At 38.5% G+C, this 20,172-nt stretch overlaps 1 protein-coding gene across 2 annotated transcripts in view; it reads right to left on the bottom strand.

Moving 5' to 3' along the window:
* Positions 1-1,034: 1,034 nt before the first annotated feature.
* acsbg2 (acyl-CoA synthetase bubblegum family member 2) overlaps positions 1,035-20,172 on the bottom strand; it is a 46,506-nt gene continuing 27,368 nt past the window's right edge. For both annotated transcript variants that reach the window (XM_022670211.2, XM_022670210.2), the window contains exons 5-15: positions 16,271-16,359; positions 14,433-14,553; positions 14,171-14,251; positions 13,895-14,044; positions 12,754-12,930; positions 11,250-11,434; positions 10,464-10,706; positions 10,131-10,348; positions 9,563-9,702; positions 6,888-7,134; positions 1,035-5,649 (exon numbers count right to left, since the gene is read on the bottom strand). In XM_022670211.2, coding sequence (XP_022525932.2) covers positions 5,531-5,649; positions 6,888-7,134; positions 9,563-9,702; positions 10,131-10,348; positions 10,464-10,706; positions 11,250-11,434; positions 12,754-12,930; positions 13,895-14,044; positions 14,171-14,251; positions 14,433-14,553; positions 16,271-16,359 — 1,770 coding nt within the window. In that variant the 3' untranslated portion in view covers positions 1,035-5,530. The remainder of the gene's footprint in view (positions 5,650-6,887; positions 7,135-9,562; positions 9,703-10,130; positions 10,349-10,463; positions 10,707-11,249; positions 11,435-12,753; positions 12,931-13,894; positions 14,045-14,170; positions 14,252-14,432; positions 14,554-16,270; positions 16,360-20,172) is intronic.

Raw genomic sequence — 20,172 nt, 5'->3', positions numbered from 1 at the left:
GGAGCAGGTGTTTGGTTTTAAATGTGTTCTGATAATGTGGTAGAAAAGACCACCATGATTGGAACAGAAGACCGGCTCCGATTGGACTTGTCGAACTTGGAAATACAGTGCCACCATGTGGTCATTTAATGCAAGTTGAAATGAGGATGAAAGATGTTACCTTTTTATGTTTTTATTTCATAAAAATCATATAATTAATAAACTCACTGAGTACTGTCTAAGCCTTGCTGCTGACTCCTCTTTTTTATTATTTTTTTATTTTTATTTTTGATGAGGATTCAACTTGTCAATAGTGATGTCTTGTCCTTAATAATATTATTAATAAATACATTATGGAAGAGCTAGACTTACATTATACAGTAAATACCCTATACAATGCCAGTAAAATTATATATATATATATATATATATATATATATATATATATATATATATATATATATATATATATATATATAAAGAAAAAGTGTTAAACCAGAATATGTTTTATAGATTTATAGAAGTCTTCCTCATCTTGGCTGGATTTTCTGTTTTTTGAGGTAGAATCACCTGGAATTCAGGCTTTCAGTTAACAGCTGTGCTGAACTCAAGAGTTAATTACTTAAACTTCTTGTCTCTTAAAGTGTTTCAGAGCATCAGTTGTAAAGTTGTGCAGAGGTAGAGTTACAGGTATACAGTAAAAGCTCTTTTTGAGTAATGTTCTAAGCCAGATTATGGCAAGAACTACTCAACTAAGTAAAAAGAAAATACTAAACATACTAAGAAATGAAGATTAGTCAGTTATGATGAAACTGGCTCTTATCAGGACCGCTCCAGGAAGGAAAATAACAGGAACTACCATAATCTGGCAATCATAATCAGTGTGGGATGATGTACACCATGGGAAATGGCATATATATTTTTTTATATATAGATATTGGAATTATAGAATATATAATATATTGTGATAGGAATGCTGGTGTCTGTAATAGTGAACTGAGTCAGCTTCCCCAGTTTCATAATTCCCCCAACAGAACACACAGGACTGAGTGAGCTAAATATGGATCACTTTATTTTTGGATTGAGTACAAACTCTCACTCACACACTGATAAAGAAACAGACAGAGGGGTTCTCTCACCAACACCTTCCATCATCATCATCACTATCACTCATCCTGCTGAGATCATCCAGTCTCTAATCTCATACACAGCCTACAGAGTCAGGTTCCACCTGGCAAAGCTCCAACAGCCTCTCACAATCTCCTCTAGAGTTAATGTCTAGAACCGGGTTCCCCGACCACACCACTGTACTGCACTTCAGTTCAGTTTAGTGTTCTCTCAGCTCCATTACACTGATTCAGCTCACTACTCTAGATCTTTCTCAATTTTCAGTGCTCTAGAATGTTCACTTATTGTTTACGCAATTCTAGAATGTTCTCATTTACAGTATTCTAGAATTGTCACTCTTGTTCTGTTCTAGACCTTTATCTACTTCCAGTGCTCTAGTTCAATTCTATAATGTTCTTTAGCCTCCCATTTACAATATTCTAGAACAGTTCTCCACTAGACTCTGACTGTGTGTTTAAACAGCTGATCAGGTGTGAGCTGAATCAGAATTGTAACTAAATTGGGTGTGGACGCAAATCTTTTGATTTGATTCAAGTGTGGACGCAAATAATTTGATTCGAATCGAGTGTTGACGCAAATCATTTGATCTGAATCTATTGTTGACACGGACCATTTGAGATGAATTAGGTGTGGACGCAAATCATTTGATGCAAATCGATTGTAGACACAAATCATTTGATCCGAAATTTAATGCAGACACAGATCATTTGACCCAAATCTAGTGTGGTGCAGTAATTTGAACTGAAACGAGTGTTGACGCAGATCGCTTGATTCAAATCGAGTGTGGATGCAGATCACTTAAACCAAATCAGGTGTGGACGCAGATCGTTTGAAGTGAACACAACAGTGCTGTTGGTAAAACTGTCCCAGACCATAATAAACACAGATTATTTGGTGAAATAGTGCTTAAAGATGGAAAAGCAGTGCTGAGGGAAAAAAAACTGAACCCCTGCGAGAAAACGAAATAAAGCTGCTCACCTTAAACCAGTCTCACCTTCATTCTCCCATCTTAACACTTATTTACCTACATTACAGACTAATCTCAGTCATTATACTAATATATACACACACACAAAAAAGGCCTCTCTAAAGGCATGCTGGGAGATATATTGTCACTACACAAGGCTGCATTCTTCAGTAGCTATATCCCCCAGCATGCTTTCTTCAGGAAAAGCTAACAGTTAGCTAGCTGTGCTGTGCTACAGCTTTCAGCCTCGTTCCTCAGAAACACATCTCCTCTATTTACAGTCAAAATAAAAAGAAAAAGATAGGCTTCTTTGGATTGCATAATGTTTCACACGTCCTTTGTTCAAATTCAAGTATTTCTTTTAGTGAGTTTAGTGGTCACACAAATGCAATGCAGCGTCTGCCTTGTTCACAGAGCGTGAGGTTAGCTTTATTTACCGTATTTTTCGCACTATAAGGTGCACTTAAAATCCTTTCATTTCCCCAAAAATCAACAGTGTGCCTTATGTATGAATTTTAGCAGTCAGGTAAAACCAGTACGCTGAAGTACAGCATTATACAGGAGTTTCAGTTTAGTTGTCCAGAACTGAGACTGGAGCAGTATTAGCATTAGCCGCTAACTGCGCTAAGCACTAGCTTTTTTATTTACAGTTTAGAGGTAAGTACTATCTCCCTGTATCCTGCTGCTAACCCTGGCTAGCACTGTTGGAGCTGAATTAGCATTAGCCACTAACCGCGCTAAGCCCTAGCTTCTTCACCGTTCAGAGGTGAGTATTTTGGGCTGTTGTCTGCATGTTTACCGTGTTGAAACAAGCTACGTGGGACAAACCACTAGCTAATATTACCCTGGCTAACCAGAACACTCAGGGTTCCTCAGTGTAGCGCTGTTGGGCGGCATTAGCCGCTAACTGGAAATCTAAATTTATTGTAAATAAACAGAAGCCCTTTACTCACCCAAATAAAGAGTTTGGAGCAGATAAATCTTTAAAAGATTTATTTTTTAAGAATTACAGTCTTGTTTACTTAGCTTAGCTTTAGCTGAATTAGAAGGAGAACATGTAAACACCCCTGTTTCTTACTGTCACATAATGCGCCTTATGTATGAAAATAGACCAGAAATTAGACATTTATTGATTGATAGTGCGCCTTATATTCCGGTGCGCCTTATACTGCGAAAAATACGGTAAATTACATGAAAACAAGACCTAGAGAAGTAAGCAGCCTCGCTCACACACCAAGAAATGTCCTTTAGAAAAAAGAAAAAAAAAAGGCATATTCTTAACTGCTTAACTATTCATAGGGCATATTTACACCTGTAGTTTGTATATTCTGTTCCCTCATTAGCTAAACGATTCAGACCAGAGCAAATTAACTACAGGTGTCAAAACGCCCAAATAAACCGGTTTCCAAACCATTTCTGTTTTCATATTAACATTTTAATTCCTTCAGAGTCTCTGTTTTCTGCTTTACTCAGCTCAAAAGGCGCCAACATGCTAGCTAAGCTAGCTAACCTACGTACATTTCTCACAGTGGAGCTCAAACTCAAACTCACTCCCAGAGACAAATCAAGCTTTAACAGGTCAAATAACACCGGAGATAAATGAGCAGAAAATATAGGCTGAACATATTTACAGTATTTAACAAGTTCACAGCAATCGTACACAAAAAAAAAATCATTTTTTTAAGACATCTGCAGAAAGCGTAGTTCCATATGAACAACAATACTTGAACAGATCTGGGTACAAAAGAAACGAGGACGAGGCGTATTCAGGTACACGTATGAACGTACGTAGCTTAAATGGTACGATTTCATGGACGTTTACACAGCGATATATGTTTTTAAACTATGTGCTACTGCTTGCTCTCAAATCCATGAAACCATGCCAGCACACAAACAGAAGAGCATGCAATAAATAGCACAAATATCGTTATAATCAAGTATAATCTAATAACTAGAATAATAACTCCCCGTCTTGTTTTTTTCTTTAAATGGAATTCATTACAGTAATAATTTCAAATAATTTCTGTATAGATGGGAAACTTTGTGTTGTAAAATTGTGATTTAATTAATTTTGATTAAGCTAAGATTGGGGGCCATACATGCCAAAAGTGTCTTAAAAGGTGAGCGCAGAATTTAATGGAGAAGTTGTACATATTGATGACATCCAGGTGATGAAAGCTGGAGACTAGATTATTATTTTTTATCTAATAATGTTTAATAATTTAATAATTTGTTTGTTAATCAACTTCTCCCCATTCATCACCCACACAGGAGTGTCTTGTGAGAAAGATGTGATGCCAGACTCCTCCTAGCAAACAGTTTCTTTTAGATACTGGAATTCTGGCATTTTATGGAATTCATTATGGAAATCACAGGCTATACTGTAATATTATGGATTTTTGTGGTTTAGTTTTGGTTTTAATTAAATGCAAACTGTATTTAAAACTACAAATGAAAACTGCATTAAGAATTATGGTTATGAATTTTAAGAGCACATTCAGTGTGTGGCTGCCTTCACTGTTGGAGAGAGGTATTAAAAGAGAGAGAGAGAAAGAAAAAGAGAGAGAGAGAGACTAAGAAGTGAAGAGAGAAAGAGAGAGGTAAAGAGATATTTAGAGGTGTAAGGAGAAAGAGAGAGAAGAAATAAGGTTTAGAGAGAGGGGTTTAAAGAGAAAGAGAGAGAAAATAAGAGATGTAAAGAGAGAATAAGAGGTGTAAAGAGAGAGAGGGAGAGAGAGAGAAAGATCTAATTTCTAAGAGCCAGTCTATGCAAATTTCAGACTAAAAACCGTCTGATCTAGGCTCAAATCCCATCTGGGTGAATTATAGTATTATTATTAACTGATCCAGGCCAATACAGAAAATTACACTTACCAACACACACCCGCTACAGACCGCTTTCTTGCTTTGGTGTACAAACGAACCATAAATACAGAAAAATAAAAATAATTATATATAAACATCAAAGAACGCAGCTCTTAACTTCTTAACTTCTGATGCGTCCACAAATAGACACTTTGGATGACTTGCACTTGACGAGTTCCAGTTAATAAGGAACGAAAACAATGGCTCACTTTAGACTTCATGAGATTATGGTACTTCATTACAACAGTATTAAACACACACAAAAAAAACAACCCAATAAAAAATAAATAACCGTTTTAACAAAGAATAAAGCTTCATACAACACATGGCTGTTTAACACAATGGCTTGTTATGGATGTTATTTCCTATTACTTTTCAATTCACCTGAACATAAAAAAAATAATAATAATAATAAAAAAATAAAGATGAACAAATAGTGACGCAGGAGAGCTCACACACAGTACACACTGCTGCGAGATGAGCAAAAAAAAAAAAAAAAAAAGAACGTGTGTGTGTACATATATGCGTGTGTGTGTCAGTTTCTTTGTCTGTGCACGGTGAACTGTGTTAAAGCTCCTGTTGTTTGGAGCTTTATTTGGAGGGCAGAGGGTTGTCGGGGGTGCTGGGGGTCACGCCCTCTTTGTAGAAGTTCTCGATCTGCTCTTTGTACATCTTCATCACCACCGGCCTCTTCAGCTTCATAGTGGGGCCTGAGAGACACAAACAGCAGAGGTTCAACAAAAACATTTAGAAGCTCTTAACTGGTAACTTTAAGGCCGTCCTGATGAGAGCCAGTTTCATCAAAAATGGTCTTTGTGACTGCACTTGAAGTGTTTCAGATTGATTGACCTTCATTTCATTTTAAAAGTATTTTTTTTTCTTTACTTAGTTGAGTAGTTCTCGCCATAATCTGGCTCAAATATTACTCAAATATTCACTATTCACTGTATACCTGTAACTCTACCTTTTCACTACTTTACAACTGATGCTCTCAAACACATTAAGAGACAAGAAATTCAAGTAATTAACTCTTGAGGAGTTCAGCACAGCTGTTAACTGAAAGCCTGAATTCCAGGTGACTCTACCTCATAAAGCTGAAGATGTGCAAAGCTGTCTTTATCTAAGCAATTAGTGCTACTTTAAAGAATCTAAAATATAAAACACATTCTGGTTTGTTTAACATTTTTTGTTCACAAAATAATTCAGCATGTGTGCCTGTATAGCTTTCATATAGACTTTAATATTAAATTTACAATGTAAAAAAAAAAAAAAACATAAAAAAGGAAGAAAACACGTTAAACAAGAAGAGGTGTGTCCAAACTTTTGACTGGTACTGACTCTGCCTGGCCAATAAGTTGGCATCAAAAAAGCTTTTATCAGATTTGATTGCGTCACACATTCACTGTGGCATTGTTTTGATAAGCTTCTGCAATGTCACAAGATTTATTTCAATCCAGTGTTGCATTAATTTTTCATCAAGATCTTGCAGCAGCATTGATGATGGTAGAGTCTGACCACTGCACAAAGCAGCTCCCAAAGATTCTCAATGAGGTTAAGATCTGGACTCTGTGGTGAACTCTCTCTCAATCCATGTGTGAAAATGATGATCTCATGCTCCCTGAACCCTGAACTCTTTCACAATTCCAGCACCATGAATCCTGACATTGGAATATCATCTTGGAATATGGCCGTGTCATCAGGGAAGAAAAAAAAAATCCATGGATCCAGGAATAACCTGGTCTATATTCAGTATATTCAGGTAGTCAGCTGACCTCATTCTTTCAGCACATACTGTTGCAGAACCTAGACCTGCAGACCAACTGCAGCAACTTCATATCATTTGCTCAGTTCAATCCAGGTGGGCAGATCACTATAAACAATCAGACAGTTTGGAGATCAGAGGCTGAAGCAGGTTCTGGTAAATTCTGGAGGATCTCAGTGCACTTACCCAGCTCTCCTCCGGTGATGGAGAAGTCCTGCTCCAGCACGGTGAACTTCTGGATGCGCTGGGCGTTAGAGGTGGCCTTCTTGTTCACCTTGTTGATGCCCTCCTGGATGGCGGCCTGGACGAGATGGTCCCGCCCCCCGGCGACCTCAGACACGCGTGTGGCGTTGCTGCCCAACTTCCTGCAGAACTCCACTGCTTCTGGGGTCAGCTCATCCTCCGGAGCTCCTGTCTCAGCGTTCACCTCGCTCTGAGAGACCAGACAGAAATAAATCAATTAATCATCAGTCAGATCTTTAACTCACATTAACTCCTACACTATATGCCCAAAAAAAAAGGAATTACTCTCTTTTTGTCCTTGTTTGTAGCTTCTGAGAAAGATTCAACCCTTTCAGACCTGAATTAGATTCCACTGTCTGTAAGGCACACATATATATTGATTTTTTTTTAGTTTACTATATATTTTGAGCACACTAAGCCTAAAAAAATACTGATTAAATACTAAGAATAAATAAAATCAGAAAAAAAGTTAAAATAAAGGAATACAAAAATTTTACTAAATTGCAATTTAATAAAAATAGATAATTAATCAGAATAAAAATCTAAAATAAATAGATTAAAAAGTAGGCTCTACAAAATAAATGTCAGCTTAAAAAAAAACTAATAAATACTAAATAAAATTAATACTAAATAAAAAGCACTAAAAGTGTAAAAAAAAAAAATCAAAACAATAAACTTAATACAAATAAAAAAAGGGAAAAAAATTATCCATAACACAATGTAAGCAAATTAAAGTAAAGTAAATTAAAATAATGATACATGATAATTAATGATAATGAATCCAATTAAAACAAACATTAAAAATAATTAAAAAGTAAAAGTAATTAAAAGTAATTAAATAAGATAATGACAAATAATAACCAACTGAACTGAATGACAATTTCTAAAATTAATAAAATATCTAATATAGATATAGATATTAATATAGATGAATTATAGTGAATATAGTGAAGTTTTAGAATGTCCTTTATTAAATAATAATAATAAAGATTTTTTCAGATTTGTTATTCACCATTTTCTGACAGCAGGGGGAGCTGGATATAACAGTATAAGATTTCCCATTAAAAGAACTGCAGTTACCAAAGCCAAACACAAGGTGGCAGTCTGCACCTAAAGCATCAGCTCCCTGCCAGGCCTCTGAGAGCAGCTTATCTAAAGTGGAGGGAGTGGGAATTCGATCACAGTGTTGAGATTAAGATAAAGATTAAGATAATGATCGTAGCAGCGCACTGTACGACACCCAGGTGATGCTCTGCGCACTGCGATAAGAAGCGGGAGATAAGATAATGAGTGTGTAATTAAACAATAAGTCCTCTTGTTCTTCACGGTGCACTCTGCACACAGTGCTGAGCGGTATGACCAAAAATGGTGCATCATAGTATTTTTCAAGATTTTGACAATTTTACGATATATCACAGTATTTTTATCATTTTATTTATTCATTTTTTTTGCATGACTGGGCCTTTATATAGGGTTGTGATTTACTGTACTGTTGGGAGTACATATAAAATACTAAGGCTTTAAATTAATACTAAGGCTTTGATTAGTATTGGGTTTAGTTATTATTTTTCTTTAGACCTAAAATACTCAGATTGTAAGTATTTAAAGAGATATTTCTCAAAAGCTCTATTGCACAAGTAAGACACAAGTTTATATCAATTTACAATATGTTATTATTGAAGCTTTTAGAGGTATTACAGTGTTAAAATTAGCCACATTTCCCTTTTTTCTCCATTTAAAAAATAAATTCAATTTAGTGTGCATTAAAATTATCCTTCAAGTTACAGTTACTGCTCTTGAAGTTTATTTGTACCTTGTATCCAGAATTTTAGGAAATTTTATCACTTATGCTAAATAAATGATTTTGTACTCAGGACCGATTCTGGGCTCATCTGGGAGATGAGAGGAACTTTTTTCGAGCTGTTGATTGACTGTGCAAATTCCATTTGTCTTTTTTCCTGAGTAAATAATTGCTGTTTGCTGTTGTTTTTCTATTTTACTTGAGAAAAAAAAAACACTTATACTGTTAGGAACAGCAGCAGGAGCTCCTCAGATAAAGTGTTGTTCTCATTTTTCTCCAGTCAGGACATAGTAAGACAAGCGTTTGACTCCACAGAGCTGAGCTACGTCACTCCGTTTTAATTTCCCCTCAGGTATACTGGAACCCAGCACTACCTTATCTACCGGAATATGCATCTAAACTGGCACAGGGGGTTTCAGACTGGCACCTGCACAAATACCAAGATCAATAAACAGCATACAGCATCTAACGCAACCCCACCTGCACTCTGCAGCAGAAGAGGGCGTGGCCCTGAAACGTGTTTATGAGTACACACACCATCCCACACTACAGTTTAATCTGACCTTACACAGGTTAGAGGAGGACATGACCCCAACACACACCCAACACACACACTTACTTGTATGTGTTTTTGCTACTGTTTAAATTTTACCAACACAGGTATTTTGCATAATTATATAATCCAGTGGTCCGTGTGCCACCAAAGACCTAAAACTAAAACGTCCAAGATAATTCCCAATGGTTCTAACCTGTTGTGTGGAGTATAGTATACAGTATTACTACTGAATCATCTCAGTAATGATGCCGGTGCTCATACCTTTATAGTGAGCAGCATGGAGAGGAACTTCCTCTTATCTCCGATCAGCATGGCGTTACTAATGAGGGGCACAACTTCCTTCACAGCGTCCTCTATAGGCACCGGGGGGATATTCTCACCTCCAGCAGTGATGATCAACTCTGTAACACAAACACACACAGATTAGTACATCTGCTCACCATTTAAACCCCTAAAACACTTATCGTATAAGCTTAGTGTTCAGTTATTAGACTGAATTATGCAGTAATTACTATGAATTGTCCATTAGCCTGCGGTTTCACACACACATACAAGCCTCACACACACAGAACAGCTTCAGTCTTTCAATGCCAAAAGAGAAGCTGAAAAAAAAATGGCGGAATATGGATTTATAGAAGTATAAATTACAGTAAGGCTGATTAAAAATGAAAAATCATTAACTTATGATTGCCTGCTTATGACTTACGATTGACACGGACCAATACATGCGAATATTACCAGAATGACGGTGCATGAACACTTAATCCACCAACATTAATGCACATTCTGCATGTTTGGGTGTTTGTATTAGGAGGGTGCGGGACGGTACCTTTGATGCGCCCTGTGATGAAGAGGAAATCGTCTTTGTCATGTTTGCCCAGATCTCCAGAGTGCAGCCAGCCGTCTGCGTCCAGAGCCTCCGCCGTCTTCTCGGTCATGTTCAGATAGCCCATGAAGACGTGTCGTCCCCAGAAGCAGATCTCTCCGTTTCCTTCTGCATCCGGACTGAACAGCTTGGTCTGGCAGCCGGGGATCACTTTCCCACAGCTGTGGAGAAAACACACCATTATACACTAGAGCCAGTAACACTGTGAGCAGCACAAACATGAGAAAAAAAAAAAAAAAAAACAGATATAAACGCACAGAGTGTGTGTGTGTGTACCTGGTGAGTCTGAAGGCGTTGGGCAGGGAGATGGTGTGTGGTCCAGTGCTCTCGCTCATGCCGTACAGTTCATACACTGGGAGATCCAGGCTGAGGAAGAACTCCAGTGTTTCTTTGGTAATGGGGGCGGCTCCAGTGAAGCACAGTCTGCAGCGATCCAGACCCAGAGCTTTACGCACCTTCCGGAACACCAGGCGCTTCGCCAGCCGGTAATTCAGTGAAGCTCTGGCCATAGAGCCGTTTCTAATGGAGAAGACAGTAATAAGTATAATCGTCATCCTGGTCCTAGCGCTCCCTGCCATCCCATTTTAGAGGGTTCCCTGCTTTAACACACTCACTGCATCTCTGAACAGTCTTGTTATTGATCTGATAGTTGAATCAGGTGTTTTGGAAGCAAGGAAATCACTAAAGATGGAGAGCATTGTGCCTCCAGAACCAGGACTAAGGAACACTGCTCTAGATAGATATCAATCCAAATCAAATACCAATAAGCAAAGATCAATCTCTAGTTTAACTTATCACATAAAAAATTAGTGGTGCCAACTGATAAAAAAAAAAATGAAATAAGATTATATAACAACTACATTCCACATCAATGACATTTTATCAGTTAAAATGCTTGTAAAATTCAAAAATCTTGTAACTATTCGAGTGAGAGTTAATCCATATTTCAGCATAAATAAACATTTTTCACAGTTTGTAATGAGTAATGGATCTGAAAAACTCCCAAAATTAACGAAAAACCCAATAAATAATCAGCTCTAAATGTATACTTTAAGTACATACTGTTGTTCCATTTTGCTGAGGTTGGTGTGCAGGCCCACGTCTTTGGCCCATGATGCTACTTTGCGGCGCACGGTGGACGATTTGGCCCCGATGGACTTCATCTTCTCCTGCATCTTCTCCCACACCCGAGGAACGCCCATGAACGCTGTGGGACGAACTTCACGCAGGGTGTTCGCCAGAGAGCCCTGAAATGAAGAGGTTTCACAGAGACTGAGACTGACTTCATGACATGAGTATAATGTGAGTATAATGACCTATAACAGACTTATAATACAATGAACAGGATAAAACAAACAAAAAAAATCAAATAAAACACATGCATAGTTATAAGAGCAGTTATAACAGTTATAACAGTTATAACAGTTGTGTAACACAGGCCGAACCTTACATACATGTTCTGCTCTTAAACACGACTGCCCTAAGTGACTAAAATTATTTATTCATTTTAAAATTAACTACCCAATTGGAATCCCTAATCCCTGTTCATATGAACACCCCCCCTACCATTTTAAGGCTATGGGTACTGAGATCAGTATCAGTTTATTTGGATGGTCCATTATAGAGGCCATCCAAATTAGACCATCAACTATTATTCATCTAACATTCAACTGAATATCTGTTAAAAGTATCCGAATTCAAAGTTGAATGTACTGTAAATGATTCTTAATGTAATCTATCCCCACACCTCACCCTAATACTAACCTTTAACCTAATTACTATACAACTTTAAAACATTTTTTCATTTTTATGTCAAATTGTGCCTAGTGCTGATTGGGTTGAAATACATTTTAAATGATGAAGTATTGGGAGTCTTTTCTTGTATTGGTATACCATGCAACACTAGTCAGGGAATAGGGTTTAGTATAATGTTACATTCTATCATTTTAAGAGGCATCAACAATGGACTGTACCAAAAAAAAAAAAAAAAAAAAAAAAGTGTGACCCAGAGATCAGATTTGACATGTATAATCTAATTATATACACATTAAGAAGCATTTAGCATTTAGACAAAAATATAAAAAAATAAGCAATCCATGTGACTGGTTTATGCAAGCTGTCTAACAGCTGTCGAAGTCGAGCTACTGACCACAAGCAGATCAGTCCTCCATCACACGGCAGGACTGTGAGCTCAGAAATCACGTTAAAGACCTTCCTCCAAATTTCAAGCACAACAACGTCAAACAGAGAACACTTGTACTGCATACGGAGCGGAAAATGAGTGTTAGGGAGCGTTTCATGGATCCAACAAGAGGAAATCTGAGAAAACAGCTCCACAACTCCACAGTGCGAGGGTAAAGGGAATTTGCAATTAAGGATAGTGCTAATAGCTTAGTGTTTGTTTACCTGCTTATCAACTTAAAGCATTTATTAAGTAATTAAGTACTTAATTAATGAAGATGATGTGAGTATACCCCATTACTGTGTACCAAAAGCTGACGCAGTTCATAATTGAACATAATTACTCAATACACACACATACAGACACACACACACACACACACACCTTCAGGGCATCAGGCTGTGCAAAGTATGTAGCTCCGCCCACTTGCATGGTGATCCAGATGTCAATCATCTGAGCAGCAATGTGACTGAGGGGCAGGTAACTGATCACCTCCTCCTGAGATTGGTCAGCGTAGTCCAGATTGACGTTGCGAGCGGTCGCGAATGCGGTCCACGTCAACTATAAACAGAAGATATAAAAAAATAAATGTTTGTGGATAAGACACAGTGAGTAAGTGAGTGAGTAAGTGCAAGCGAGAAAGTGTGAGAACTTGAAGCTAAGAGAGAGTGTGAGAGAGAATTGCGGAGAATGTGACTGAGTAAGCTTTAGAGTGTAAGAGAAAGCAGAATCTAGAGAGCAGAACCTAGAAGCAGCAAAGGGGCGCAAAATGTGAAAGCATGAGTGTAAAATCAAAAGTGTGAGAGAAAGAGAAAGAAACAGTAAGAAAGAGTGCAAGAAAATAAGAGCAAGTTCAAGAGAGAGCAAAAAGTAAGAGCACAAGAGTGAGAGCAAGAGACCGAAAGCTCATGTGTGAGAGCTATAGAGTGAGTTATAGAGTGAGTGCTAGAGTTCGCCATTGTTGTAATGAGATCAAAAGAGCGAGAGCATGAGTAAGAGAAAGTGAGTAAGATCGAGATCATAAGAGAGAGAGAACCAGAGCTTGAGAAAAAGACACAGAGAAAGAAAGCGAGTGACAAAGTGAGAGCAAACGAGAGAAATAGCATGAGAGACAGAGCGAGAGCGGGAGAAAGAGAAAGCGAGTTAGACAAAGAGAAAAAAAAGAGAGAAATAGAGTGAGAGAGAGTGTAAGAGTGAGAAGCAGAGTGAGTGCAACAAAGCAAACGAGACAGAGCATGAGAGAGAGCGAAAGTGTAAGAAAGAGAGACAGAGAGAAAGCGATTAAGACAAAAAGAAAGAAGACAGAGAGAAAGAGAGAGGCAGAGAGAGAGAGAGAGCGAGAGGCAGAGAGAGAATGCATAATAGATAGAGAGTCAGAGAGAAAGAGAGCGTAAGAGCAAGATCAAGAGGCAGAGAGAGAGAGCGAGCGAGAAGCAGAGAGAGAATGCATAATAGATAGAGAGACAGAAAGAAAGAGAGAGTAAGAGCAAGATCAAGGGAGAGCGCGAGAGAGCGCGATCCTCACATTGTCGTGGCTGAGCATGACCCCCTTCGGCTGGCCGGTGGTTCCAGACGTGTAGATGAGCGTGCAGCACTGATTGGGCTTCTGGGAATCGATGATGTCATTGAGTTTAGTGTCTGGCTCGTTACGACCCAACTCCAGAAACTCCTCCCACTTTAGAAGAAATGAAAATCCATCAGAATTAAACAGCGTTAATAACACACTTCATCACACTCCATCCGTAAACACACTGAGTCACATGATCAGAGCGTGACGTGGCGCTGAGCTCGGCTCTCGTACCGTGTACAGGTTGGGCCTCTTCTCCTTCAGAGCGTCTTTATACTGGATGATGGCCTTCAGGTGGGGCAGTTTGTCTTGGATCTGAAAGGAGACTTAATGTGTAAACATTGTGTGTACACGCCTGTAATTACACTGTAATTACACTGTAATTACACTGTAATTACACTGATATTGTCTGAGCCAATATCATCTACTGGATTCAGCCCATACAAAAGCTTTCAGAGGAGAGGATGAGCATGCAATACGGGGCTGCATTTATTACCTGCAGGATTTTCTGCAGCTGCTTGTGGTTCTCCACCACCAGGATGTTGGCCTGGCAGTTCTCCGCCACATACTGGCACGCCTCTGGAGAGTTGGTGGTGTAGATTCCCACAGCAAACCCACTGCAGGCATAACAAAAAAGTTTTAAGACAGTGTTAATGAAGAAATAAAGGTCTATATAGCTCTAAGACATTTTTAGACAATACTAGACTTTGAACCTGGTACAACACAGTGGATCAACACCAGCAGATGACATGTCTTTCCAAACCATCACTGATCATCAGTAAATTTTACATTTAATTTGTAAATCAAGGGAGCAGAGTCTGGAGAAACAGTGGAGAGACACACAGTCCAAGCTGCTCGAGGCCTAGTGTGAAGTTTCTACAATCAGTGATGGTTTGGATAAAGAGACATGTCATCTGCTGGTGTTGATCCACTGTGTTTTATTATCAAGTCTAAAGTCAGTGCAGTTTTGTTTCCCCACAAAATCTTACAGCACTTCCACATCACGCTTCCCTCTGCTAACAACTTTTATGGAGATGAAGATTTCATTTTCCAGCAGGACTTGGCACACTGCCCACACTGCCAAAAGTACCAATTGGTCTTAGTCACTAAGAATCGGTCACAAATTCTTGGATTTTCATTGGCTGTAAGCCATAATTATCAACAATAAAATAAATAAACGCTGAAAATAGATAACTGTGTGTAATACATCTATAGTCACATTTTGAACAGAATCACTGAAATAAATTAACTTTTCAATGATATTCAAATTTTTGAGATACACTAGTAAATTGTTCAGGAAATAATTAAGATAAATGGCATTAAGTAAAGTTTATTTAGACATTGTAATTTGAAAATGAACGTAAATATACTACATTAAAAAATAAACAAACAAACAAATAAAACACAAGAGGACATATTGACTAATTTACTTTAATTTACTAATATTAGCAAAATCCTTCAAGTTTCCAAGTCTGTAAATAGTTTTAGTGTTCTGTGAGAAAGTCTTGATATTCAAACATATATTCACTGCCATGCAAAATACTTGTATCTCTAAGTATTGCAAAAGTTCTTTTTTTATTTTTTGACATAATGAAAATCTGAGAGTTGTTGTTTACATTGTAGCAAAATGTTATGATGAATGGACTAATTGAAAGGCTCCAAAATGAAATACAACTTGGAATTTAGTATTTTTACATTGACTTCCACTGAAAGTATTTTTTATTTTTTTTCCTTCTCCTGTAAAGTTCCCATTTTTTTAATAGAGCTGATAATATGTTACTATGAATCTAAGAAGGCAGCAGTCCAGCAGTGAGGACACCCAGCCTGGGGTTACAACATTCCCTCTATCAGCAGGTAAACTCAGGTAAATGCAGGTCAGTGACCTTTGAGCAGTGGGAGTAAATATTATCAGTGGGGAATTTAAAACCAGACACCTTTGGTTTATGACTCTCTGTAACAAACAGCTCACCAACCTGCTGGCTTATTTCCATCACATGACCCGTTCAGGTAGGTACAGCAACCACTAATTTACATGTAAATGGCAGCGCTGACAGTACTATGGAGTATCACCTTGAGCACAATGCGTGTAAATCGCATCAATTACCAAGCAACAACCAAAACAATGCCGAGCCACACGAACCCTGGACTGTAGAACGGACAGTTACACAAGGATTAGTTTTCCAATACAAACCAGTTCAACACATCTACTACTACCAGTACACTGGAGACAGTGTCACCTCCACACACTACGTCTGTTCCCCTGTGTTATTACCGCACACTAGAGCAGACATACAGCTATATCCGATTCACACACACGCACACACAGAAACATACCCGGCAAAAATGGCTCCTATGTCAGAGATGAACCACTCCGGGGAATTGAAGCCCAGGATACCGACTCCATGGCAGCGTTCCAGCCCGAGCTGTGGAAACACAAACACACACACACACACACCATTAGATGACACATATAAAACACATACATTCATACCTTTATTATAGCTTAAAAACAAATGTACACATTCCAGGCATGAAGCAAATGGCAGCCCTGTTATGTCCAGTTATGAATTTTGCTACATTTATTGCAATTTTTACACTTTTTGATATTGTGTTATTCTTGAAAGTAGTCTGTTTTGTATTTGTTTTGTTATGTACTGTATTTTTTTTTATAATGGTTTGGTTGCAATTCATATAAATGCACCAAATATACTGCACTTCATTTTTGAGGTAGATTTTTTTGTCAAAACGTATTTTTATTACACCATTATTATTTTATACAAAATCAGGGTCTTGATAAGTTACTTTACGTTTAAAGATTGTTTTGTTTGTACAGCATGTATGAAACTCTAATATTTATATTAAATAAAAGTAGCATGTTCTTAAAATTAATTTTAAAAAGTTCTAAGTCTTGTAATATCGTCAAAAATACAGTTATTGCAAATATTGTGATATTATTTTAAGGCCATATCACCCTCCACTACTAACTGGAACACCACAGCACTCATCTAGCAACTCCACAGCAACCCCATAGCAACCACCTGGGATACCCCAGAAACCACCTAGCAATACCATTGCAACCAACTGAAGTGCCAAAGCAACAACCTGGGACACATTATTAGCAACCACTTGGTCTGTAACCAATCTGTGGTTGCTAAAATCTAGTGATTTTAAAAATGGAACTAATTTTAGTTCTCACTGTGAAAAGATCACTTGTATTCCACATCGAGTCAAAATTTCACGAAGAATGGACAAATACAACTGATAAAAAAAACTTTGAATTAACTTTAAATTTTGCTTAAGTTATTATTATTTTTTTAAATATATAGTATAAAAAAAATGTTTTACAGAGTTTATAATAAATTCAATCTACACTGTACGTTATTTTTGAGGTAACACTATATAACTGATATGACCAGTGATTCCAAACTTTTAACCTGTGCTTTATATATCCACCATAGAACCATCGCTGACCAGATGTTCTTGGGGTGGGGAACCATTCTCAGAGACAGCTGTGATCGTGAGTACCACAGTGTCTTTTACTACCAATAAATGATTCAGAGAATCAGCTGCCAAGCACTCTGTAACTGTACACCTCCAACATGCTCCTATATGGTAGGTGTTTCTGATATAATGGCAAAAGAGTGTAGACAGATAGCAAAGCTGAAACTGTCAGCTCAGTTTAAGTGAATGCACAACATCTGATCTGGTCTTGTGGGAAAAGGCACACGACCCAAATATCTTTGAGTAAATTTGCGAACACACACGTACACACGCTCCTGCCTCGTGTGGGTTCGAGCTGTAGGCTCATGCACGTCTCTGCAGTTGCACAATAAACACTTGACATAGCCTGCAGCCAGAGTCAATCCAGTAGCCCACAGCACTACGTTCCTGCCAAGTCTGACATTCTGTTCCACCACAGGTCGACACAGCCAGTTCCGAGGTTAAACTCACTCAGACTGACGAGGTCAGGGTTTGGGACAAGGTCAGAGAACAGGGTTCAAATCTGCTCTAAAAAACGAGTATTTTACCCTCTGTTTCTGCTCTTTCTCAATTCAGTCAGTTTCAGACAGTTTAAGACTCCCCAAGACTTCAGTGACCGACTTGGTTCTCTTGGATTTCAGAGAGCCCCCTAAAACTCTCTCACTTCTGACTCCCATAACCTCCCTCGTCCAAAACCTCTCTTGCCCAAGAACTCCCTCGCCAGACTCCCTGACTCCCACAAGTGACTTGGGACTCCATCATCTAAGGCATCATCTAAGACTCTCAATTTTGGCTTCGCCCAAGACTTATCTCGCCCAAGACTTATCTCGCCCAAGACTGCTCTCGCCCAAGATCTCTGTAACTTGGGACTCCACGAACTCGGGACTCCACGAACTTGGGACTTGGGACTCCACGAACTTGGGACTTGGGACTCCACGAACTTGGGACTTGGGACTCCACGAACTTGGGACTTGGGACTCCACGAACTTGGGACTTGGGACTCCACGAACTTGGGACTTGGGACTCCACGAACTTGGGACTTGGGACTCCACGAACTTGGGACTTGGGACTCCACGAACTTGGGACTCCACAAACTTGGGACTTGGGACTCCACAAACTTGGGACTTGGGACTCCACAAACTTGGGACTTGGGACTCCACAAACTTGGGACTTGGGACTCCACAAACTTGGGACTTGGGACTCCACAAACTTGGGACTTGGGACTCCACAAACTTGGGACTTGGGACTCCACAAACTTGGGACTTGGGACTCCACAAACTTGGGACTTGGGACTCCACAAACCACAAAGCCACGAAATTGGGACGACACAAAATTGGGACGACACGACCTTGCACAGTTTATTTATATTGTCCCAGGTGTCTCAGTCACATAAATGGGCTTTCCTTGCTAAGAACAACAAAGGGCAATATTGAGATCATGTTCATATGTTTTACAATAAGTCGATAACATAATTATCGTGACAGACCTATAAGCTAGTAGTCTATTTACTATATAAGGTGTCTGTGTGAAAGGTAAACTGTATGTAACTGGAGTGTATTATCAACCCTCAAGTGTGTCATAAGATCTCCCCGCTGAGACAAAAACACTCCGCTTATCAAGCAGTTCAGAGTATCAGTGGAGATAACGCTGCTGATACAGATACTGTCACTCTGTCACACTGTTAAACACTGCTCGCTCCGCCACAGATCAGATGTGATCAAGACCTGGCTGCCCAAAAGTGAACCAGTGTGAACATAATGTAAACTGATAGAGAACATTTATAAACAATTTCTTGCCAATATGTTTTTGAGAAACTCTGCTCTGGTCATTTTGAGCAATACTGTATAAAGCCTGTTCTGTTGTTTATAATCAGGATGATAAGGATATGGAATGCTCACAGCTCACAGCTCTCAGAACTCTAATCTGATTTAGCTTTAATGATTATCTACGATTGCATAATACAAATCAATGTAGTCAAAGCAAAACCTTGTTTCTCAATGTACTGCCTTATGCCAAAGATGAAAATTGACCTTTTTCCTCTCAAACAAACTTACATAAATATTTAAAATGCATTAACTTGCACTATGTGGACAAAAGTATCGGGACACCTGCTTATTCATATTCATTTTCACCCAAAATCAAGAGTACTGAAAAAGGGTTTATCCTGCTTTTGTTGGAGTAACTGTCTCTACTTTCCAGAGAAAGTTTTTTTTACTAAATTTTTATTAGAGCTTTGCTGGATTTGAGTGCACCTCATTCTATTAAAAAATACTGGATGGAGCTCCATAATTTCACATTATGGTTCCACACAGTTCCACTGCTCCACAGCTCAATGCTGGGGGGATTCATACCCCTCTTTTAGACCACACCTGGCATTAGCCATGGTGCCAATAGGTTTCTAGACAAGCCATGCGAGTGTGCAGTTGCACATTTGTGTCAACAATATATACAACTTAAAAGTAGCCAAGTAATAAGCATCCCTTTAAAGGGGTGTCCACTAGGGGTGTGCCATATCGTATCATACGCAATAATATCGGCAACATTTTTCAAGATCGTGAACGATTTTATACCCTGAAATATGGTGCCATATCACAAACCCCTAATAATCAAATCAGGGTACTACTTTTCTGCTGTTTTTATCAAAAGAAAAATTCACACTGTTCTCATTTTCCATTATACAGTATATCTCCTAGAGACAGATTATATCTGTCCAGTATCATTTATTTTACTTTAATCCTGGATATATGGAGATATTT

The sequence above is a fragment of the Astyanax mexicanus genome, chromosome 12, assembly GCF_023375975.1.
Source record: "Astyanax mexicanus isolate ESR-SI-001 chromosome 12, AstMex3_surface, whole genome shotgun sequence".
Classification (NCBI taxonomy): Eukaryota; Metazoa; Chordata; class Actinopteri; order Characiformes; family Acestrorhamphidae; genus Astyanax; species Astyanax mexicanus.
Note: the sequence above shows the minus strand (reverse complement) of the source record. Positions and strands in the feature narration are given on the sequence as shown.